Source organism: Sparus aurata, chromosome 3, assembly GCF_900880675.1.
Source record: "Sparus aurata chromosome 3, fSpaAur1.1, whole genome shotgun sequence".
NCBI classification, from domain to species: Eukaryota; Metazoa; Chordata; class Actinopteri; order Spariformes; family Sparidae; genus Sparus; species Sparus aurata.
The window spans coordinates 9,976,884-10,000,200 of NC_044189.1; the positions used below are offsets into that span (position 1 = coordinate 9,976,884).

The 23,317-nt window shown below is 47.0% G+C and overlaps 1 protein-coding gene across 1 annotated transcript in view; it reads left to right on the top strand.

The window, feature by feature from the left end:
* Window positions 1-2,186: 2,186 nt before the first annotated feature.
* Window positions 2,187-23,317, top strand: part of ext1b (exostosin glycosyltransferase 1b) — a 126,882-nt gene continuing 105,751 nt past the window's right edge. Inside the window, exon 1 of the mRNA XM_030411729.1 lies at window positions 2,187-4,217. Coding sequence (XP_030267589.1) covers window positions 3,274-4,217 — 944 coding nt within the window. The 5' untranslated portion in view covers window positions 2,187-3,273. The remainder of the gene's footprint in view (window positions 4,218-23,317) is intronic.

Genomic DNA, 23,317 nt, shown 5'->3' on the forward strand with positions numbered 1-23,317 from the left:
AAAAGGCCATGATCAGCAGAAGTTAAGCAGAAACCAGTTGGAAGTTTCCTGGAAATGTACGTCGTCTAATTACCAAATATTCATAACAGTTGATTGGAAAATAGCAGAATGTTATTATGAAATACTGTTGGGGTGATTATTGTTGCAATTTAGGAGAAAATTTGGGGATTTTCTTGCAGTCAACAAAACTTTCCCTTCACACACTACTTAGCTGTGGATTAAGTGCGATAGCCACAAAGACAGGAGCAGCCCTCTGGAACAGCACCCAGGCCTCTTCATCACCAGCATACTCCGACGATGAGCGCCGGCCAACCGCAGGATCCTGGCCTGTCTCCCAGCCAGCCCTGCTAATTAGTCCCCCCTCTTCTGAGCTAATTGGCCGATAAAAAATGAGGATGGCCTCTTCACCCAGCCCGAGTGTTGTGCCACCAAATGGCAGTGGGGAGGATTATGCGGGCTTATGAGGCATGGTGACACTCAGCGAGAACCACTCCTCTGCTATTAATTTCCTTGTCAAGCGGGTGGCCTCTGCTGTGTCACTTTGGTTTGTTGGCGGATACGGGAAAACTTTAGTCCAGGAGTTGACTTCCAACAACTTATTCTCATTAGATGCCTCCATATCTTAAACCATTTCACTACATTTTCTTTCGGTGCGTGTGAACAAGGAGGATGTGAGTTCGAGCGGATGCTGAGTGCTGTGGGCGATATCAGGGCTTATCTTATTTTGTGGCTTGTATTTGAGCTTTGAGGACTGTTAGCGAGCGATTCTGCATCTCCAAGAACAACTTTCTGTCAGAATGCAAATCAGATGGGCCACTGATGCAAAATAAAATAAAAAATCTCTGATCAGGCGTTTTGGTGGTCTGGTGGTTTAGACACAATACCATGTGAACGCAGCAATGCTGGTTCGATTCCAGCTGTGGAACCTCGGCTGTATATCATCTCTCTCTCTCTCTCTTTCTCTTCACTTCATGTCTGTCTTTACAGCTGTCCACAAGAAGAAAAAAACTCGGTATGTTAGTGTGAGACAATAAGCTTTGAAAAACACCAGAAGTTAAGACTGTCAAATAAAAGAAAGACCAGAAAACAACATAGTTAATAATTCAAATAAATAAATAAATGACATTCTATGATGTTGTGCTACCTGTGAGCTGAAAATTAAAAGAAAGTAATTATTATATTTATTATAAATTATTTTGTGGGTTCAAAGAAAGAAAGAAAGACAGACAGGAAGAAAGAAAGAAAGAAAGAAAGAAAGAAAGAAATTAAGAAAGAAAGAAAGAAAGAAAGAAGAGGAAAATAAGATCCCTCGAGCACTGTTTGAAGCTAGAAAGTTGGCAGGGTCTGCCACATATAAACAAAGTAAAGTACAGTATGAAGTTGTGTTAGTAGAACTACATACCCCTTTAATGCTCAAATAAATGTTTTACGGCTATTTTATTGCTTGTATTTCTTATTTTTACTTACTCTTGTTTCTTATTGTCTTGTCTGTTTATATATTAAAATCCCTCTGTGGTGTGATACCTCTGTACCAGAAGGAGCAACAACTTCTCTTCTGGGATCAATAAAGTATTTCTATTGTGATTATTTAACCATACAAGCACAACAACTTATAAACAAACTAAACTAGTCCTTAATTTACTTTAGTATATTAATAATTAGGTGATATCTGTAATACACTTAAAATATCTATCTATCTATCTATCTATCTATCTATGTGTGTGTGTGTGTGTGTGTGTGTGTGTAATTATTATAATTTGGCTTGATCGTTATGTATCATGTTATATTATCTTACTGCTTTTATTCTGTCAAAGCACTTTGTAAACTGTTTGTAAAGGTGCTCTACAAATGAAGTTATTGATATTATTATTATTATTATTATTATTATTATTATTATTATTATTATTAAAATGATTATAAATAATAGTATATAAAACCAACCGTGTTTTACTTGTGTGTGTTAGACTGAGCTGTAATGTGAGTGATCCTCTGAACACTATCAGGATGTAACCTCTGAGCCTCTCTCTGAGGCTGCTCTGCTCTCTGGCCCGTCTCCACGCTGCTTCCATCGGGCTCACAATTAGACAATTTGCACACGCGGAGGACTCCGGTTATGAATGGGTGCATTCCCCCGAAGTCCCGCCTCTTCCGCTCCCGCGCGCGGACCAATCAGCGGCGCCGATGCGCATCGATGGGACGTCACGTCAGCTGCCGTCGTGTCGGGATTGGAATGTTACCGACTAACAATCGGAACAACTGAGCAGTCGGTAATTGGACACTCGGATCAAGGAATCCCGTCTTTCTGAACATTTTCTCAGCTACCTACCGGGCGGCGAGGTGAGCTGCTCGTCCGCCTCGTGTCGACCGGAGAACTTCGCCCGCTGCGGGGCTCCCGCCGACCGGGCTGTGATTCTATATCGGCGCGTACGAGGGGGAATGAAGGGAGGTTGTGATAAATAAGAAGAGAAATGCAGGGATTCGTCAGGTTACAGTTGCACCGCTGAGCGAGAGCCGAGCTGCTCCTGCGCTACGACGCTTCCCCGGGCTGCTTTTTTTGTTTTATTTTATTCTATTTTCTCTGGCTTCTCCTCCTCACACGGGACCATGGAGGGATAGAGAAGACACGGGGAATAAGACGCATTCAGCCGGCGGCGCTTTTGGATTCCGAGCGGCGGCAGCACCGACGGGGCTTCTCGCGCTCCGCTCTGGTCGATGTGTTACCGAGTTTAACATCCATAAAACCGGCCGGGGCATACCTTTCCGTCTGGGAGAGCCTCGGGGACCCCTGCCGCTGTTCAGCTGGGGGGTGGGGGGAGAGAGTTCCCAGACGGCTGTCGGACAGTTTTTTTTTTTTTCCTTCTTCTTCTTTTCTTCTTTTACCATTTCAATAGCCCCATGCAGCCAGTCTGAATGAGGCTGTGGAGACGCGCAGGGGAAGAAGAAGAAGAAGGAGTAGTAGAAGGAGAAGAGAGTCGCTGCATGTGATTTGTGTCCAAGAAGAAGAAGAGGAAAGAGGGTCCGGCCAGCCCACGGATCTGTAAGCGATATGGTGAAACAAGTCCACAGAAGAGGGAGAACGGGACACTACTTGTAAAATCGCCCACATGCACTGGATCACTTGCTGGATTTGGGAACCGAATACGCAGAAGGGGGGTTGGGGATCCTTGGAGGCTGCCGGAGGATGGAGCGGTGTAGCCGGGGTTGGTGAGAGCCTGACTTCGGGCCACTTTACATTTCTTCTTCCCAAACAACGCGCCCCCGCTCCCAGGACACATGCAGGCCAAAAAACGCTACCTGATCCTGCTCTCCGCCGGTGCGTGCCTGGTGCTTCTCTCCTACCTCGGAGGGGTTCAACTTCCAGCGGCGAGCAGGAGCCGGCATGACCGCAGCCGGAACGGGTACCGGCCCGACCAGCCCTGGCCCCACTTCTCGGACCCGTTACACCTCTTCCTGCCGTGGGACGAGACGGACACCGAGGAGTACAACCTGCACATCTCTCCGAGGCAGAAGAGGGACGTCAACACGAGTGTTTACAAAGGCAAGCGGTGCCGCATGGACTCCTGCTTCGACTTCTCCCTGTGCCACAAGAACGGATTCAAAGTTTACGTGTACCCGCAGCAGAAGGGAGAGAAGATCTCGGAGAGCTACCAGAATATTTTATCGACCATCGAGGGCTCCAGGTTTTACACCTCGGACCCCGGACAGGCATGTCTGTTCGTCCTGAGCTTGGACACCCTGGACCGGGACCAGCTGTCCCCGCAATACGTCCACAACCTGAAGACCAAGGTCCAGAACCTGCCCCTGTGGAACGACGGCAGGAACCACCTCATATTTAACTTGTACTCGGGGACGTGGCCGGACTACACGGAAGACCTGGGCTTCGACATCGGCCAGGCCATGTTGGCCAAAGCCAGCATCAGCACCGAGAACTTCAGGCGCAACTTCGACGTGTCCATCCCGCTGTTCTCCAAGGAGCACCCGCGGACCGGCGGGGAGAGGGGCTACCTCAAGTACAACTCCATCCCGCCGTTCCGCAAATACATGCTGGTGTTCAAGGGGAAGCGCTACCTGACGGGTATCGGCTCGGACACCAGGAATGCCTTACACCACGTCCACAACGCGGAGGACGTGGTGCTGCTCACCACCTGCAAGCACGGCAAGGACTGGCAGAAGCACAAGGACGCGCGCTGTGACAAGGACAACGCGGAGTATGACAAGTAAGTTTTTTTGTTTGTTTGTTTTTTTGGAGCGGGGAAAAGTTGTATCTTTTGGGGGGTCTGTGTTTTCTTTCTTTCTTTCTTTTTTATTTTACGCGCAAGATCCGTGCGCAACTGAGCTGCTGTCACCTTCATCCAGACGCAGAGCAGCATCCCTTCAGAATGTAAGTTTAACCCCCCCCCCCCACCCATGTTCTCTAATGCCAGGCTTATAAATCACACCCAGAACTGAAACTGGTTAACTAATAAAGGGTTATGAGTGTTGTAAAGATCCCCCAACCGCAGGTCATAGTTAACCAACCCTTTTATGCCCCCCCTCTACATGGCTGCATTCAGTCTTATTAGCTCCCTGGACACCCCCTCCCCTCCTCCTGCACCCCAATGAAGGAATTCACCCTCCCCTCCACCTTCCAGCCCCCCCCCCCCCCCACCACGGCAGCCTATATACCAGGATATGCACGGACATGTTCGATTTGCACCCTGTACTTAGTGCAAATTAAGTGAAAGTCGAGTTTTTTTTTCCTTCTTTTTTTTTTTTTTCCTGAGTGCTACAGTGACCTTGTAATGACAGCAGCTTTGCTTCCCCCCCCCCCCCCATTAAAGGAGCATGCAGTGTAGTTTTTTTACGCGTGTGTAACAAGTACCGTCGACTTACGAGGCGATTAACTGCTAATAAATCAGTCATAATGGGTTAATTATCACCTTTCGTTTCCAGGAGTTGGTGCCATCTTTTTCCCCACTTAGCCCCCCGGGGACGGTTGATTGCCTCTAATTTTGGAGGTCTCCCATTTTGTCAAGGTGGTAATTAATGATTCCCCCCCCCCCTCCCCTTGGAATCGACACCTGCACCTGAGCGCTTTAGTATGTTTTGATATGGAGGAGGATGTGGTGTGTGGTGCTTACTTAGTTGGATTATGCGGTGAACTCCGCTTGTCGGGTTCACTCGTCCGTGAGTGACATCGGTTTGATCTGCATTTAGCAACCTGTGCCCTTTTTTTTGCTGCAAAGCCCCGGATAAACTCGGGCATGTGAAAACATCACTTGTCGACATTGTTCCCGAGTGGGTGTGTTGGCGTACATGTCAAGGTTAAGGGAAAGGAGCATATGGAATGTTGACCTGCGCGTATTTCCGACTGGGTCAATCGGAGAAGAGGAGCTGTGGGGTGAAGATGTGCTCGGTCGAGGGAGGAAGTGACTGTCCTTGAACTTGACATGAACCTCCAGCTCCTCGCAGACTGATAGAGCTCTTTTTTTTCTCAGTTTTTGCTTTAACAAAACTTCACAAGCATGCACTTGTCTATCCATTCGTCATCCCTTTCCCCCCCCTGCACACTCATCTTCTCCCTCGGATGCCTTGGGCTGGGTGTCACCAGGAGAGAGACAGAGAGAGAGAGAGAGATATGTCATGCATTATCTCGCATTCCAGTCGTTTCTGGATGGCCCACCTCCGCTCCGCGCCGCTCATGGCTCCCTTTCCCCGACGGATCCGACCCCCGGTCCCGCTCCCTCTCCTCCTCTGCCTCCAGAGAGCGTCTCCATACCGCAATCAGCTGATTGACACGGCGGTGACTTCAGGGAACACCGGGGCGTTCACTGCCCACTCTCTCCACTGTAACTTGTTTCACGGCTGAATTATCTGGATCAATACGGCTGCCTGTTAGTCATTTCATTTCCAGTATCGATACTGCATTTGATTTCTGTCTCGGTTAAAAAAAAAAAAACTCAGCATATCCAATTGCATTTTTTTTACACTTTTACAGCTTTAGCGTGCAGTTTCCTTTACTTTCCTTCCTAATGTGGAATTTGGCAACGCAGCTGACTGACATTAGGCTGTGAAAAAGAAGGATGTTATCTGCAGTATTGGCACCTCAACACCAAAGATGAATAGAACAAATACAAGGATGTGAGAGCAAAGTGACCTTTAATTTGTCCAAAATCCTTGGCTCATTGTATGATATCTTAAAGAAGTGATCAAAAGACAACTTCTTGAAGATGTCTCACTAGTTGGAGGGAAATTTTGAAGCCTTCTGGCCAGTTTTCATTCTTTTACAGCTGAAACTGAGAGACACCTATTTGATATGTGTCAAAAAATCAGGAGACGAACTGGAGAAATTAACAACCTGGAACACAGCGGGAGACGGGGTTTTAAAATAGGAAAGACTCGGTGTGACACAGTGAAACCAATTAATCTAAAGCTTTTCTCCCCTCTTTTTATGTAGCAGCCTGTTTTGGATTTGAAGGAGACGCATTAAGCTCATTCTTCATTTATTTATTCCTACTAGATGAGGCTTACATGCTCAAAAAACACACCAGGTTTCTCATCCTGTCCGGTGCTGCTGCACTGTATCCTCCCTCCTGTCTCTTTAAGACCCAGTTGGCTCTGATTGGTCGGACCACACGCGCCTGAGGCAGCAGCGCTAACAGCGACAGAGCAGCTGCGCTAAATCAATTCCCATATGCCAAACTAGCAATAAATCATACAAATGTGTGGCGTGGTGATGTCATGTAGTGAGAGTCATGGAATCAAAGAGCCGGGACGGCCGACGAGGCGTTTCAGGGGCAGGGTTTGCTGTGGGAGAGTTGAGCTTCTGTTGATGCAGACTTTCACCTTTTTCAACTTTTCAAGATCTTTTACATGCACAATAACCTGTCTGTGACATCGAAGGAAAGGAAAAAGCATAATATGTCTCCTTTAATCAAGCGGATACCTTTCATTTAATCTAATTTAAGCGCCTTTGGGTGTCTTTGGGTGCTTTGCAAAGAAAAAAAAAAAAACCCTGACGTAGCTCTGTCAGGTAAATGGATCTATATGTGGCCGGCCAGCCGGCGTGAGCACTCCACTTCCACAGGCTGAGGGCGGACAGGCGATGCCTTGCGGGGACGCTGCAGTGCAGACTCAGGAATGCACACACGTGTCAAAGCAGCTGTTAGCGGTGGAGGAGGGAGCGCCGGCTGCACGGTGTACGTACATACCTGGATGCTCTCTGAACGAGGCCTGACACACACTCTCCTGCCTCATCTACTTGGCCGTTTGCGATCAATATGCATCCGCCCACACATGTATACATACACGCTGCAGAGCTATCCGCGCTCATCTCTTGCCTCTCGACCTCCGACCTCGCTGCCTTCCAGAGGAATGCTGCGCTGCAAAAGGAATGCAGGACTGGAGGCCAGCGTATAGGTACCTGAACCAGCCTCCCCACCCACCACCACATCCACACCGCGCACGCTCCGCACATTTATTCAATTGATTTTCTTAGCGGCACTAGCTTCAATTGGAGTCACCCCGGTCCAGTTCCATGGCCAGGCGCCGATGAAAGGGCCCATTCACCGCTACATTATCCACTGAGTTTGCAGGGCTCCTCCCGACAATGATCCGGGGAGAGAGGACAGTGAAAGGCTGTTACAGGCTCGACAATTGAAAAATGTCACATTAGGAGGGATCTTACCGTAATGCTTTGCCTTGTGGTGACTAAAACTCCTTCACTGGCTGAGCTGCTGTTTGTGATTTCAGTTGTGGTTCTCATTTCTCTTGAAGAGGCTCTATACTTTCTGTTTCTGTCATGAATCACTTGAAGCCGTTTTTCTTTTTTTTTTAAAATCTTTATATTCTTCCACAGTAGCATCATATATGTAGGCCCAGCATCTAAGCACTGTCACTGCTCTCACCAGATTATCCCGCTCAAATCACAGCTGCGGTCTTGCCTAATATCGCGAGTCAATCCCCTTTTTTAAGTCGACCATTATCGCTATTGAGCGTTCCATTGAAGTCCGGCGGCACATATTCCTTTTTTTTTCATTTTCCCTTTGCGAAAGCCTTTCTCTGACTAACAGCGGCGTCATCACCCCCCATTTAATACTTAACCAGCTTTGTTGGCGCATATTGACTTTGCACTTTAGCTACTTCACTGGCAGCTGCTGCTCAAGGTCACCTGCGGGACTTGAAAAAGCGAAAGAGAGAAAGAGAGAGAGAGAGAGAGAGAGAGAGAGAGAGGGAGGACGGGCCAATAGAGGGAGAGGGGTATGAGAATGAGTATGAGAAAGTCAAGAGGAGATGCAGATAACTCGTCTGTGTGTTTGCGCGGGCCGGAGAGTGGGTGAGAGACTGAGTGATGATGGTGTACGTCGGGAGAGTCGGGATGAGAGGAACCGAGAGTCCAGAAAATTGTGCGTGTAGTGGGTTTTTTTTTTTTTCTCCTCCCCCATTAGGAGTCAATGATGGCACCGTCAACTGAGCGGCGCGGCGTTTTCATTTTCACAACGGTGTCATCAGCAGATTGTTGTCCCCACTTGAGAGAATTCTCTCGGAGGCGTGAGGGCCTGAGAGGGAGGGGGGAAAAAAATGAGGGAAAGCGGGGCCCAGCCTCTTATCCTCCCTCTGTTCACCTTCCACCATCCCTCTGCTTCTTTTCCCCTTCCCTCCTTCTCTCCTCCTCCTCTCTTATCGGAAGGACTCGGAAACGCTGATGTGATTTGGCTCGGGATGGCTCCCGGCCACGTTTCCATTTGCCTCCCTTCCTTCTTAATGACGACGCGGCGGTTGACATTTTGTTGACGCGGTGCCACAGGAACGAGAGGCAGAAGCCGCTCTTTGCCAAGCGAAATAAACCCGGCGACGCTTCCTTCTCCACCTTATCTCGGTAAAACACTATCGTGAGTGGGAATAACCGCCATTCACCTGAATGCCAGCGCTGCGGCGGCGCACTGTAGCGGACTCCAGTCGGAGATTTTGGAGTGCCGCGCGTGTGTCAAACGCAGTCGTGTTGCTACCTCGCTGTTTGGCAGGAGAGGGTGTCACACTCCCCGGGTTGCCATTGTTTGTTTTTCTGTAGTCAGATTAATAAATCATGAATATTTCATGATTGCCTGCTCTCTCTTAGATAAAATACCCGGCTCGTGATGGAGAATTTTAATGATGTGCAGGATAATAAGTTTGAATGTGGCGCGGCTTAATTAGGACTCTTTGATATTTGGGCGTGTGTGTGTGTGTGTGTGTGTGCAAGAGACAGATTTAAGCCTTAGACTGGATTAAACCTGTTTGTTGTTTTATCTTATCACGCCGTCTCATCCACCTCACATCCCCAATCTGACATTCACTCTCTCTCCGTCTTTGTCATTTCGAACCGTCTGTATTTGAGTTGCTTCAGCCCCGTTTGGTGTTTTCTGGGGCAAGTCACCGTGTCACCGCCGAGTCAACACGGCGGCGTCGTGAGTATTTCTGTCGAGGCTCCCGTCTGCTGCTGCATCTGTTTCCTTTGGTAACCGGTGGCAGTGAGTTTGCGGTGATAAACTTGAGTGATTAGCCTGTGACAGGATCTACATTTCTTTTAACTTCACCGCGCTGCCGCGTGACACGTGTTTCTCAGCTTGACAGTTCGGTCTAGAAAATGTCGCAAATAAGTTGGAAAAATGTCCGTCAGAAGTCCTGAGAGGCAGAAAGCCTGCGAACAGTGGTCCAAAGCCGAGCGGTATTCAGTTTACAGGGATAAATCGGCAAGTGCTCACATTTATAAACAAGAACCAGCAAATATTTAATATTTGTGCTCAGAAATATTTATCTTCAATCTTCAAATGGATAAACAAGCCGTTTCTCACAGGAAAATGAGGTCCTCAGAGCACTGTGAGGTGGCAGGGTCCGCCAAATGTAAACAAAGTCAAAACAGTAAGAGGTTGTGTTGTCCGTTTATGGTCAGTTTGTTTATTCAGTTGCGAAATCAAAGAGAGCTTGTTTTTCGCATTTGTTTATGTATATGAAAAAAAAACAGTCAGCGAAAATCTTTCCTCCCCAAAACTACGTACTGCACCTTTTTAATGAAAACTATTGTGGTTTATTCCACCAGATTGATCAGTTATCAAAATAGTTAGTGATCAAGTCAATAGTTGATGATGACTTCACAGATGAATCGTTGCAGCTCTGTTGCCAATTTTACCCTCCAGAACCGTTGGTTTTAAATCATTTGAGATCTCGGTTGTTTCACCATCATATCGTCATTTTCTGTATTATGCCCTGAGGTCTGTGTGTAGCCGTTTATCAGGTGACCACATCTTTTAATATACCGAATACAACTCTCGATTAACATCTGATCCATCAGTTCCCAGAGCCCCAAGTTGGCGTCCTCAGATGTCTTTGTTTGTTCCACCAACTTTCTAACTGTAATAGAGGAGAAAGAACCAGACGCTGCTACCTGTGCATTTTTGGGCATTTTGGCCTATTACTCATTAAATCCACTGGTAAACGTCGATTCCTCCGAAACCATTTCAGCTCTAATGTTCTCACATCTGCTCGATCGTATCCCAAGCTTGTGTTTTTACATCTGTGTGAGTTTTGGCCGTGTGGCTGCTCATCCATCCGTGTCTCTTCTTTTTTGTTTGTGTCTGTGTCTTTGTCTTTGTGTGAATACGACCGTGTGTGTGTGTGTGTGAGTGCACGTAGGGATGACTGGGGTCACGACCCCTGCTGTTTGTCCCCTCGCTGAGTGATGAAGGCAAAGCCCCGCTCACTGACCCACATTCATTGAAGGATTACCAGCACAGCCAAGCCGCCCCTGGCCTCAGAGGTGGCGGCGGTGGCGGCGGTGGTGGTGGTGGTGCTGCAGGGAGGGGGAGGCAAAGGGAAAGCGTGGACATGAACTTGGCTCGCACACGATCATCCATCGGATCAGACAGTGAAGCCCAAGTGAACCATCCCACATGCCCCCCCCCCCCTCTCTCCCAGGCCAGCTGCCGACGAGGTGGTGGAGAGAGATTGATCAGCTGGGAGGGTTCCCCCAAAATGAAAATCGATGTGGGTATTAGCACAGCAGTGGGCCGGCCCCTGGAATCATTTCCTCTATTAAAAGCTCCTCATTTCCACTCTGGAGGGAAGGGAAAAAAAAAGAAATGCTCCGACGTCTTGTTGTGCTTTCAGTAACGGTTAATTGAAAGAGTGAAGAATAACAAGGCTTCAAAATCCCTCTCCTGCCCACGACTGTCAGGAAGTGTTTAAGAGGAATGGATTAATAAGAGACCCAGGCACAGTGGTAAAAGTTGTAAACCCGTCTCCTCCCTCGCTTCTTCGTCTTCTTCCTGCCACTCTTCCCTCCTTAACTAGTGCTGATACAGTGATGTAAAAAAAGTTTTGCGAGCAGACAGGAAAGTGAGTAGCTGCACAGCGTCTGGAGGGCTCTGACAGCGCAGAACGCAAAAGTGAGCAAGCAGCCGATTGGGTCCTTGTTAACTCAATTAAACCAGACAGGTACGTGACTGGCTGAGGCGAAAAGTGATGATCAAGACGGATGTGCGATTGGCTTCTCATTAAATTCTCTGCCGAGGACGGATGGAAGGAATATGCGGCTGCTGTTTTAGCAGGTTTTTAGAGGAGTGCACTGAGTTTTGACATCTGTCCTTTTTTTCTTTTTTTTTTGTGGCAGAGAGACAAAGTATTTAAAGAAATCTCTCACATCTAAGCTTTCTCTGGGTGGCATGGGGCATGCTGGGACAGGGGGCAACGCTGCACCGAAGCACCATCATTCCAACATTCCCAGCATTCAGCTGCTGCTGGGTTTGGCCATCGGCCTCCTTGGATTCTTTCGTGATTAGTTGATCAAGTCTGAGAACCAACGCCGTCTGCTCTCTTACTGTAGACAGTAGACATGCAGAGTTTCTAACACCAGGCAGATTTTTAATTGCTGATAAACCGGCTAAATATAGGTGATTGACAAGTTTGCCTTCCTGTTTTGTTTTTTTTTTGGTTTCTTCTGGTGTGTGATTCGACGTCACAAAGAAAACCACGAAACAGCTCACAGTGGAAAGCAGCATGTAGGTGGTTACTGTTTTTTTTTGGTCTTCTTACTGTGAAACTGCGTCGACTGAATGAAATTCTGCTTTAACTGAGGTCGATGGAAAAGCGCGAACATGTGAACGTCCTGAACTTCAGTGTGCTTCATGGCATCGCACCCGAAAAAGGGGCGGCTATTAGTGTGTCCACCTGGTCGTCGTGTCTGGTGATGATGAATGTACGAAAGCTGATTGTACCATTTCAATTTGAAGACGAAAGCAAGATTTTAGTGGTTGATGTAGGGTTTTTTTTTGTCTAGTGCGAAAGGGATGAGTTTATAAAAGTTGTTTGATGCCAGGCTGAGGCCAAACAAAGTGAGAAGAATGATTAATCATGAGTTTTCTGACCAACACTCCAATTAAAAGACCTGGGCGACGCCAACGTTAGTCCTCAGTTGGGACAAAACCAGAGATGATTACCGCAACTTTGCTCTCAGTGGTCTTATGTCAGCCAGGTTTAGCAAAAAACAAAAGCTCAGATGGATCCACTGTACACTGTCAGCCCAGCACCAACCAGTTGGTCAATAGTTGGTGACCATAGAGCTTTAAAATGTTTTCATATTTTAATGACAGACATTTCCAGAGAAGTGGTGTCAGTTTTATTTCTACAGCACATTTAAAGTAAGTTGACCAAAGTGCTGTGCAAACAGGCAAATAAAAAGTCAGGTCAACTGAACAGACAATAAAAGATCATGCATGTACCCAGAACACGGTACAGCCTACTAACACAACCTTTATGAGAGCCAAAGAGACGAGGTGTAGGTCTTGAGCTTTTCTTTGAGCGACTCCGGAGCTGGTGGAGACTAAAACGGAGCTAAAAGAAGGGATATTGGCACCTACAGTATATCATCACGTCGCCAAGAAAAACCCATTTCCAACTTCTTGCAACACATTGTAAACTTTAGAAGGTGATAATATATAAATGATGTTTTAAGACCTTGGTCAGTGCCCAGGAGTGGAACACTCATCAGCTCTCGCAGGTGAGATGTTTTTGAACTCTGAGCCCGTATTGATGTTGTGTATAGTTTCAAACCTGCCAAGTTTTACCAAGACCCTGATGGAGATGCTGGTTGATGAGGCCAGAGTTTTATATTTCCAAGTTGTTTACGAGAAATGTTAACTTCAGAGTCAAGTCAGTAATCTTGCATAGAAGGAAGAAAAAAAAAAGGCATCATGAATTAAATGAATCAATCATTTTTATCTCCATGCAGGCCTGTAATTTCTGATTCAACAACACATTAGCGCTCCCTTTCGTCGTCTCATGTGACCAGTCAAGTGGACACTGGTTCCTCTGTGAGTGAATTAGCCTGTAGTTATATGGCTGTTATCTTTTCACTGCTGAACTGCGGAAGGGAAGGGTGTGTTGGTGCATGAGAGGTCAGGGTTGTGGTGGTGGTGGGGGTGGGGGGTTGCCACTGGTCCCAGTGCTCGTGGGGATTTGTCCCTCTTTTCTGAATGACTCCCGGGTTGTGGAGCACCTGACCGGAGTTATCTCATCAACGAGGGGCAGTGGGCTGAAACGTTGGCCTATATCACAGTTAACACATTCAGAGCTCATAGTTTAAAAAAAAAAAAGAATTGAACGTTTCCTTCCAGATAAGGAAACAATACAAACGGATTATAGCACCAGCTTTGTCGCCGACCTCGCCTCCTGTGAGCTCTGTGACTCCCTCGGGGGCATAGCAGCCGCTCCGCTAGGTTGGGGGGGTGGGGGAAAGGGCGGGGAGGTGGGGTAGTAGCTAGTTTTTATGGCAGCCTTTATGGCCTCGAGAGGCCGTTCAGCAAACACCTACCGGCGGCACATCAATAGGACGGCGGATCGTTGACGTCAGCCGACCTCCCTCCTTTACTTCTAACCGCGGCTGGAGCGAAAACAAACACTCGGCCCCTCTGCTGGTATTCATATTCAAATAGTAATTGGCAAAAGGGGGAAATGTGAGTAAGGCCAAAGAGGAGGTGGGTGAGTGAATGGGGGGGGGTTGAAGAGGGCAATAGCTTAAAAAAGCATTATGTCACTGAAGAATGTGTGCATGGCTCAATGTTTAAGGGGCCGAGGCTCCGAGGAGAGAAAGAGGGTTTTGTTGGAGTAGATCTGGCTGCTTGGCAGGCTGATGGAAGGGCTCTTTACCCCGTCTGCTCCATCACGCTTTTACGGCCCAGTTTGACTTCCACTCTTTAAGGGCGTAAAAAGTTTGGGGCAGCCCCCGGGCGCTCCAAAGGGGTCCTATTGTGCGAAAGTTTGCTCTCCTTCCAGAGGGGATGCTTGTGCCTTGTTGACATCGCGGCCTCCCCATATGGTCCCTCCTTTTTTACTGCCCCGTGTTTCTCTCCGTCGACCGCGACTCTCCTGCTCCCGCTGCGGCCTCTTCTTCCTCGTGCATCCCACCCTTTTTTTTTCCCTTTCTGGGCAACAATGGCCGCTCTCACAGCTCCAGCCATCGACAACCATGCCCTGGTTTGGCAGATTCCGCGACACTTCACGGATCAGCGGCTAAGCCAAAACTAACTGGGTGGTGGTGGTGGTGGTGGTGGGGTGGGGGGTTGGATGGATGGATGGATGAAGAAAAGGGAGGAGGAGAAGGAGGAGGTGGTGGTGGAGGAGGAGACGGTTACAAGGGAAGAAGGCATCTGGTCTCACCGAGGGGAGTCTCGGTATGCCCAGAGCGTGGGTGCATGATTGACCAGAGAGAGGAAGGAAAGAATCAGTTTGGTGTGTCGCTGTTTTCTTCCCAGTTTCCTTGGCAGTTTGCTGTTGCGTGGTGTTTATTCATGAGCTTGACGGGGCCTCCTTTTCAGATAAAGTGGAAGGAGTGCGTGCTTGTTTTTTTTTTTTTTTTGGGAGGCGATGTAGGACAAAGTGCAGCTGCTGGTGCTGGTAATGCCTGGGTATTCAAAATGAACGCCCACAGCCCTTCTCTATGATTTCTCCTCGCCTTTTCTTCTTTCTCTTTTTATGTAGTAATTTCCTCCGTCGCACTCTCCCGGAAGCCCGCATGCACGACTACTTAATTCGGCATCCATGTGACAAGTCTCCTGAACAAACCTCGCCAGCGCCGCTTCTCACGACCCTGGCCTTCTGTACGGTCTCATTACACCGCTGATGGAAACATTTGAGGAATAAGGACGCCTCTTGTTCTGTGAGTCATCTCCACAAAGATTCGGCGGTTTGGTTCGCTCTCCGCGGGTTCTGTAACGCCGTCTGCACATCCAGCTGGTGTCACACATATATACATATATATATATATATATATATATATATATATATATATATATATATATATATATATATATATATATATATATATATATATATATATATATATATAAATATATTCTCGTAAGCTCACACCGCTTCTTCCCACTCCTCTTGTTTCTTTCTGTGACCCTGTCTCGAAAAGCCCTAGGATGCTTTTCCTGTTTCTTAATTCTGTCTGGTGGCGTCTATCCGACCGCATCCCAGCCATCGAAGCACACAACTAAAAAAGTGACGCAGGGGGAGAAGGAGCCCGAATGCTAAAACCCAGTGATCCTGTCGAGAATCTGAGACGCCGAGGTAAAAGTGAAAGAGGGGAAGGTAGAATGAAGAGTCGCAGAGTATCCTAGTTTGTTTAGCAGCTCGGCGGGTTGTATCGTCTTTGTCGGGGGTGAATTGTAGTGTTTATTTCCCCAGAAAGTTCTGACACGACAGCACTTTGTTTTCAAAAGCGGCTGCATCTTGTTTGCATTTGCAGCTCGCTCGCTAGACAACGACGGTCTGAAGTGAGACAGTTGGGGAGAGCGAGGGCGGCGGCGGGGCGGGGGGGCTTTTAGATGCTCCGGAGCTTATGCATGATGCGGATCCTATAGTCAGAGGCATTGGAACAGGTATCTGAGGGAAAGAGTGTGTGTTGTCACGTCCCCCGGACTAAGTTATTGTTTGTTTGAGCGTTTCGCTTCCTGGGATTTGAACCGAGATGTCAACAGATGTGAGCCAGCGTTCTGCCTCATTGTCGCTTGTGTCCTAACATTTATGTTTCAACCCAGAGTCAAAGTATGTTCTAGCACGTTTGTTGCTTGGGTGCATATTCAAGGTTTTTTGCTTGAGTATTTAAAATTGATGCGACTATAAACCCTCCCAGACCTTAGAACAAGATCTGAACGCAGGACTTTCACATGTCGTGGAGGGTTTTCAGTGTCGCTCAACTAAAACGTCGTAATAATTCTTCCGTCGCTGCCGTTCGGCGCCAGAGATAACCCAGGCTTGACTCTCTGGGCGGTGACTGCACCTATTCCCTTTCACCACGCTGCTACTTCCTGGGACTTTCAAAATGCGAATTCAAAACAGCCGAAGTGGCTCAATTAATTTCAGATCCACTCAGTATCCAAGTGTGTCTGCCTGTCTGTACGAGTGTGTGAATTTCAAACAACCTCCTCTTTCCCGTCTCACATGTGTGTCTTCTGCAGTGGCTGTTGGGAACGATTTCGGCGCGCACTTAATCGGCACCTCTGTCTGCGGCGCGATCCGCTCAAAGTGTTTTCAGGACGGTCACTTCTATAACGAGGTGATAGGTCAAATTCTCCTGAGGCGCCCCCCCCCCCCCCCCCCCCCCCCCCCCCCCCCTTCCCCTACACAGATGTGTGTGTCTGTCTGTGTGTGTGAAAGGAAGTGTTTCTATTTGCTAGTGGGCCCAGTCTGGAGTCTGAGGCGTATCTGGTGACTGGGGGGAGTATTTGCTCGCAGCTACATAGCTTACTATCTATAAACACGCGCACATATATTCTCCTGGGATTGCTGACTTTTCAGGAGTCAGGAGAATGTCTGAAAACACTTGCTATTTATTGTGCCGGGTCTTCGCCTCTCTGTTTCGGTCGTTCAGTCGGGGTGTGTATTTTGTCCTTGGCCCGGCCAGCGGAGGGTTGCTTTTCCCGTCTGAAGTGTTTGCTCTGTAGCCCGACGAGGGGGACAGACAGAAATCCAGACAAGTATGTGTTACGTTTACACTGCAGTCTGAGCCGTGTGTGTGTGTGTATGTGTGTCTGTGTGTTAAATTGTGCATCAGCATACGCATATGTGCGTGGCTGTGCATGCTGCCAGGCCCTGTGTGTGTTCGCGTCAGCAGAGTAGTGCTGATTCAGTAGTGCATCCTTCCAATCCCCCTTTTTTTTCTCTTCCTGCTTTCCTCAGTGAATCTTCTTCTTTTTAAGCCTTCAGGCAGGCCTACCGCTCAGCCTCTTCCTCACTGTCCACACACACACACACACACACACACGCCCCCCTCGCTCCCTCCCGCATACTCAGCAGCATCTTGTTTGGCCGAAACCCGGCACTAACTCTAACTGTGGCCACTCATGTGGAACCCCCAGAAGCTACAAAACATGAATAATGTATCGGCAAGAGGAGTTTTTATTCATGTTTTTCTTTTTTCTTTTTCTGCTCTTCTTATTAAGTAGCATGTCCACACATACCAGCGCAGTCGTACTGTGCCGCACAGCCTCCTCTTCCTCCTCGTAAGGGTACCAGCAGCCCCCCGTATTCTGCCAATATTTTCACTAAGCAGCAACTGAGGCATCTGGCTTCCTGTACTCTCTCTTTGACGTGGAGAAAATTTCATTTGAATTAGATCCAGCATCAGAGAGTGACCTTAAAGGCCTGTTTTTTTTTTGTGGGGGGGGGGGGGGGGGGGGGGTGAACGCTGAGTGAATTTACTGAGTTCACACGGTCTGAGGAGCAGAGGAGATTCATTATTCAATAAATTGCATTTAATGTGGAGTATGAAGCGAGACCAAATGAGCCTCAAAGCCGGCGGCATCTCTGGATGCTGATAAGCTTTTTAGAGGACGACACAGGGGAGGGTTTTTTTTGGGAACGGGAACAGACGGACTACATCTCCGAAAAATAGATGCGTTGCTTTGCATTTCCCAGCTGCCGTATCTGGTGGGACGGCTGAGGCGAGTAGATCTAAGAGCTCTGTCATTACTAAGTTAGTTGTAGCTTCATCACTGCCGCCTGATCTGCTGTCTCCATATTGAAATCTCCATATATAAATCAGGACATCTCGAGCTGAAGAAAAAAATGGAATGAAAATGAACTTGATCTTTAACACTTGCATATCTTGAATTTCCCCGAGGTTTTATCATTCCCTTTTCTTTTGTTGATGCCGGCGATAAAGTGTCTTCTGCGTCAGCGCTTGTGTCAGTGTTTCCACTACTGACGAACATGACTGTAATTGTGGAGTAGAGCGTACATTCGATTTGAAAAAAGGAGCAAGCTGCTCTGTGTAAAGCAAACTTTCCCCCTGACCATCGTCACATCCAACATTGCCATGTAACATGCAGTAGTCCTGATGGAGGATTACGGGATTTATGTACAGATACCTTTACAAACAACTCTGAGCTCCGGTGAGCTGCTGTGATCAGCGTCCAGACTCTGGGCACGCTGCCCTCTGAAAGTCCATAGAGCGGTTACAGAAGAGAAAAAGGGCCGCAATCACTATCATTACATGTTGGATGCTTGAGGCTCGCCCACACACTAAAAAGCTACTGCACCTTCTCATTTAACCACTTCACCAGTGTGTTGCTCTGTCTTTGACTTCTTTTGACTCACAAACTAAAACATAGCCTCTTCATTCTGCTTCTAATTCCTCCAAATTTCCATTCATTCGGAAGACGTAACGTCTGTCCTCTGCTTTCCCGGAGACGTAATAATGTCCATCTCATTCAGTTTTTCCATATTGCAATGTTCAAATGTCGTAATGAAAAAACATACTAATACTGGGGAGGAAGTAACTAATAAAACACACTATATTAATACATAATACATAATCTAGCAAAGCCAAGTTAGCATCAGCTTCACTTCCCAAGCTAATCAAGAGTGCAAAGGTGAGATTAGCTAGTCCACTAGCTGCTTAAAAGCTAGCTAAACACAATGTTACATGGACCTAGCTAAAAATTAAAGTGAGGCTTGCTTCTCTGAGTTAGTTACATAACGCTAGCCAACTTTATTAGCATTGACAACACTTACTGAGATGAATTAGAAGGTGTCCAGCTGTCTTCACAGTCAAATGCTTGTATATAAGAACAGAACAAATGGCAAACTAAAAAAATTCAAGTGTGGCTAGCTATGCTAAGTTAGCCACATAACGTTAGCCATCTAATTTTAGCATTGACAACACTGATTAAGGTGACTTGGAAGTTAGGACTGTCTTCACAGTGTGTAATGGGAAGACCATAGTAACTAAATGCAATGTCACGTGGATGTAGCTGAAAATTCAAGAGTGGCTAGCTCTTGGTAAAAAAAAAAAAAAAACTGTGAAAAGTTCCCTGATAGGACCACATTTTAGATGAAACATCTTCCATTTTAGATTCCAGCAAAGCCAAGTTGGCATTAGCTTCACTTTCCAAGCTAATCTTAGTGCAAAACCGAGATTAGCATCCACTAGTCCTGTTATCCACTAATCACCTCAAAGCTATCCAACATCACCTGTCGTCCTCAGTGGCTCCATGTGACCTCCCCCGGTCTTAACTCAGGGTGCACTTAAGACACTATGCATTAGTTTTATTGCGATGCATATTTTATACGCTGCACTTCAAGAGGCATAGACCTCTTCTAGATATATGCTATATGCGCCTCTAATTTCCTCATGTTATGTTGCAGGGCTGAAGCTCTTTCATTTGATGGCTTCTTCACCAAGAGTCAGCATTTATGCATTTTTCTTCTATATTTAGAAGGTACAAGTGTTGTGTTTTCACAGGTCTTGTATAGTTTTTTCACCTTTCAACCTTATGATTCGACCGTGTTTTCGCTTTGCCTTCTCAGCACTTCCTGTCTCATCCCAATTTCGACCCTGAAGTGTGTCCTTCTCCCCCGGTCCGACTTGTGTAGTAACCGTGCTGTCTAGTTAATGATTGTCAGATAAGATTACCCAGCATGGCCTTATCAAGGCCATATGTGTCAGCCTGTCACTCCTTATCTGCGTGTTACTACGCGGATGGACGCACATGTGCATACACACAAAGTAAACACGGGGCCGAGGGGACTGGAAATCTGGCCCTGAAAATGAATGAGCCTGTCCGTCGTGCCAAGTGCTGCTGGCTACTGTGTTTGCCGGTGAACTACAGCCAGCCGTTTGGAGGCGTGTTGTGTTACAACCTCCTCATTGGATGATTCCTCTGAACCATGTGAACGACCCTTTAAACTGTGCGCGAGACGCAGTGTTTTTTAAGAATCAAATCGTGTTGTTATGAAGCACTTTGCATGTCGTCGGAGAGCTCCTCTGTCGCCTTCTTGTCAAAGAAAGTTTCATCTTAGCAAACAAACCGCCGCCACCGAGTAAAGTGGGATCTGAATACATTATGTTAATGGCTCAGTTAATAGCCAATTGAAGGCAGGAGCACATCGACCATTTATGAATCAATATGGCAGCGAGAACATCAGTGGTTACTAAGAGCATTAAAGGGCAATTTACTGAGCTGGTAAGGCAGAGACAAGTTTTTTTCAACAAAATTATCGAATACATTAAAAATCAGCACTTTCCTACTTTTCAAGCCAAAACCACTATCAGATGCACTGGTCAGTCAATGAACTCAAAATTAATATTGCATTACTGTGATCATCAATTAAATATCTTGGTAAAATAAGGTCAACATTTTCGGCTTTCAGCTTTCCAGGACGAGGATTTGCTGTTTTTCTTTTTCTCGTGTTAAAAACTGAAAAACTCTTGGTTTGTCAGTAAAAAACAAAAAACATACATCAAAACATCTTGGACTCTGAGAAACTGTGATGGACGTTTTAAATTGTTTTATACTGTGATGGAAGTTGCCTAAATGAATACAGTCAACGGCCTACGTTGAAAAAGTTAAAAACCTACTAGTACCCCCCCCCCCCCCCCCCAAAAAAAGACTTAATTTCATTAATTTGAGTAGAAGTAATTAGTAACTTCAGTCCCTGGTTGTTAAGTACTAAAGGTCGAACAGTAGCGCATTTTTAAAGGGTGATATAATCATGGTGGATAATAGCTGAAATTATTTTTTTTTACTTAAGTATACAGTTTTCACACCAAAGTTAGCGTGTTTGTGGGTAAATCCTCCAAAAATAGGCGATCAAAGACGCTAAACTTTGCTTGTCAGCTCACTATGAAGCCACTGACAATGTCGGAGTGGTTAATGAACCAACGTCCTTAACATCGAGCATCATAGTATCGTGCCTGACAAGGGGAGAGGATTGGCATGTCCACCCGGCTGTTGTGTTTGCATCACAGCAGATCGGGGTCAGTAAACAGCCGTGACTACAGCAGAGCCACACGGAGTGATCCATTGACATTGAAGACATAAGCCAGATGTTAGCGGTTGTGTTGGTGGGTTTCTTTTCATGCTACAGATGCTCACTTTGGTGTAAAGTGATATTAGTGGCAGTAACGACTTTCAGTGTCCCATGATGCTCTAAATACTGTTACGGGAATTTTTCCCCATCTGTGAAGGAACATTGTAATTTTTCATTTTCAGGCATTAAAATGGTGAAAATTTAAAGCCGTTATGAAAGTCTCACAAAGTCCTTCTTTCAGCATTTCGCCCTCCTCCGTCTCCATGCTACATTTCATTGCACGTTATAACGACAGCCACAAATATTCCGTCTAAAAATAGAGCCCCGGCTTCACAGGCCCATATCATTTGAATTTTTGTGAGTAGTCCACGAGATGAGTGTCGCTGGCAGCCGTGCAGTGTGTCTTTTCCAGCCACTGTGATACGGGTGCGGTTCCACTTCCTCCGCACAGCTGAATGGATGGCTTTAGCACAGATCTGAATGGGGAGGTGTGAAGTGGTCGGTCCGCGCGAACAATAGGTGTTGTGGCCGCTGGCGAGGAGGTGAACGGGTTTAAAATCACAGAGGGGGAAATGCCAGAAGAGCTGCTGATGTGCTCTTCCTCAGGACAAACTGTTTGTAGCAGTTTCTCACGCAGATCCTGTGCTGGAAAATAAGTCATGCCCGGGACAGATTTATTCTCGGTCACTGCTTTTTACAGAAGCCCCCAACTGTAGTTTTATATCAAACACTGACGTATTTTTCCTCTTAGAACCGCTCTATACACTGTTGTTTGCATCTGGTTGCTTAAGTTGTGGATTCAGGTTGAGTTATATGTGTCATTTTGTGGCGTTATTAAGAACTTTTTCATACATTATTCTAGTTTTAGCAGAAATTACTTGCAATTTAAACCAACCTCACAACACCGTGTTTAAGCTGGTGTTCGCCTCCAGCCCCACAGTCTGAAAACACAACTAATTTCCTTTTCTTTCAGAGTTTACCCCCGCTCTAAGTCTTTAACTTCCACTATCCTCCTCCTATCAACCTCATCCCCCCCCATTAAAGTGGATCTTGACTTGTTGGACGCGCTTGGTCAGGGCGCAATTATGTAACGGAAAAGGAAAAGTGCGTCGGGGCCGGCGATAGCTGAGTGGCTCTGATGGTCCTGCCGCGGCCTGGTGGAAGAACATTTGTGGCAGTAATTTAGCACATGGGTGCTTCCGCTGCAGGGGTTATTGTATCCGTCACGCTCGGCTGCGACCACGCCGACCCCCGCTTGTGTTTTCAGGCCGAGCGGGCTCCCCCCGTAAACTCACTGGCTTCCAACAATAGACTGCAAAATGAGACGCACCAGACAGAGTTGGGAGGCAGACTGCGAGGGAGATTGTGGAAAGGAGAGATTAACAGGGTGAGAAAGTGAGTCGAGGCTGCACGCAAAGCGCAAAAGCCGCACGCCACGAACCGATGACCCGGGCATCGCCGAAAGCCTCTGTGTGCCTGTCAGCCCAAAACATCAACAGAGCATTGTTTTTTGAGTGGAATCGATACGTTGAAGCTGGGAGAAAGCGATGCGAGTGGAGGAGAAGCAGCTTGAATAAGTATTTTCAGAGTGATGCGAAGGGGAAACAAACAGAGGAAAAACCTATGCGATGGCGAGCGTTGGTGAGGCGGGAGCGGCAGATTGTGTGAGGCCCAGACCACAGGAGGCCTCTGAGCACAACATAAACAGAGAGCATGTGTGTTACTGAACCCCACCAGACCACAGAGGCTCGCTCTGCTCCTGACCAAAACACAGGAACAGGCAGCCTCTGTGTGTGTGCATAAATATGTATGTGTGTGTGTACGCGTGTGCTGCAGTGTTTGTTTAAAACCACAACATAACGCAGGCAAACAGCTGCTTTAGCCAGTGTGGTCAGCACGAACCTCCCCCTACCGCTCCATCCAGACCTCATTTAACATCATATTTTCAGTCGCTGGGGTGTTTTCTGACTTGAACCAGACGCCTCTG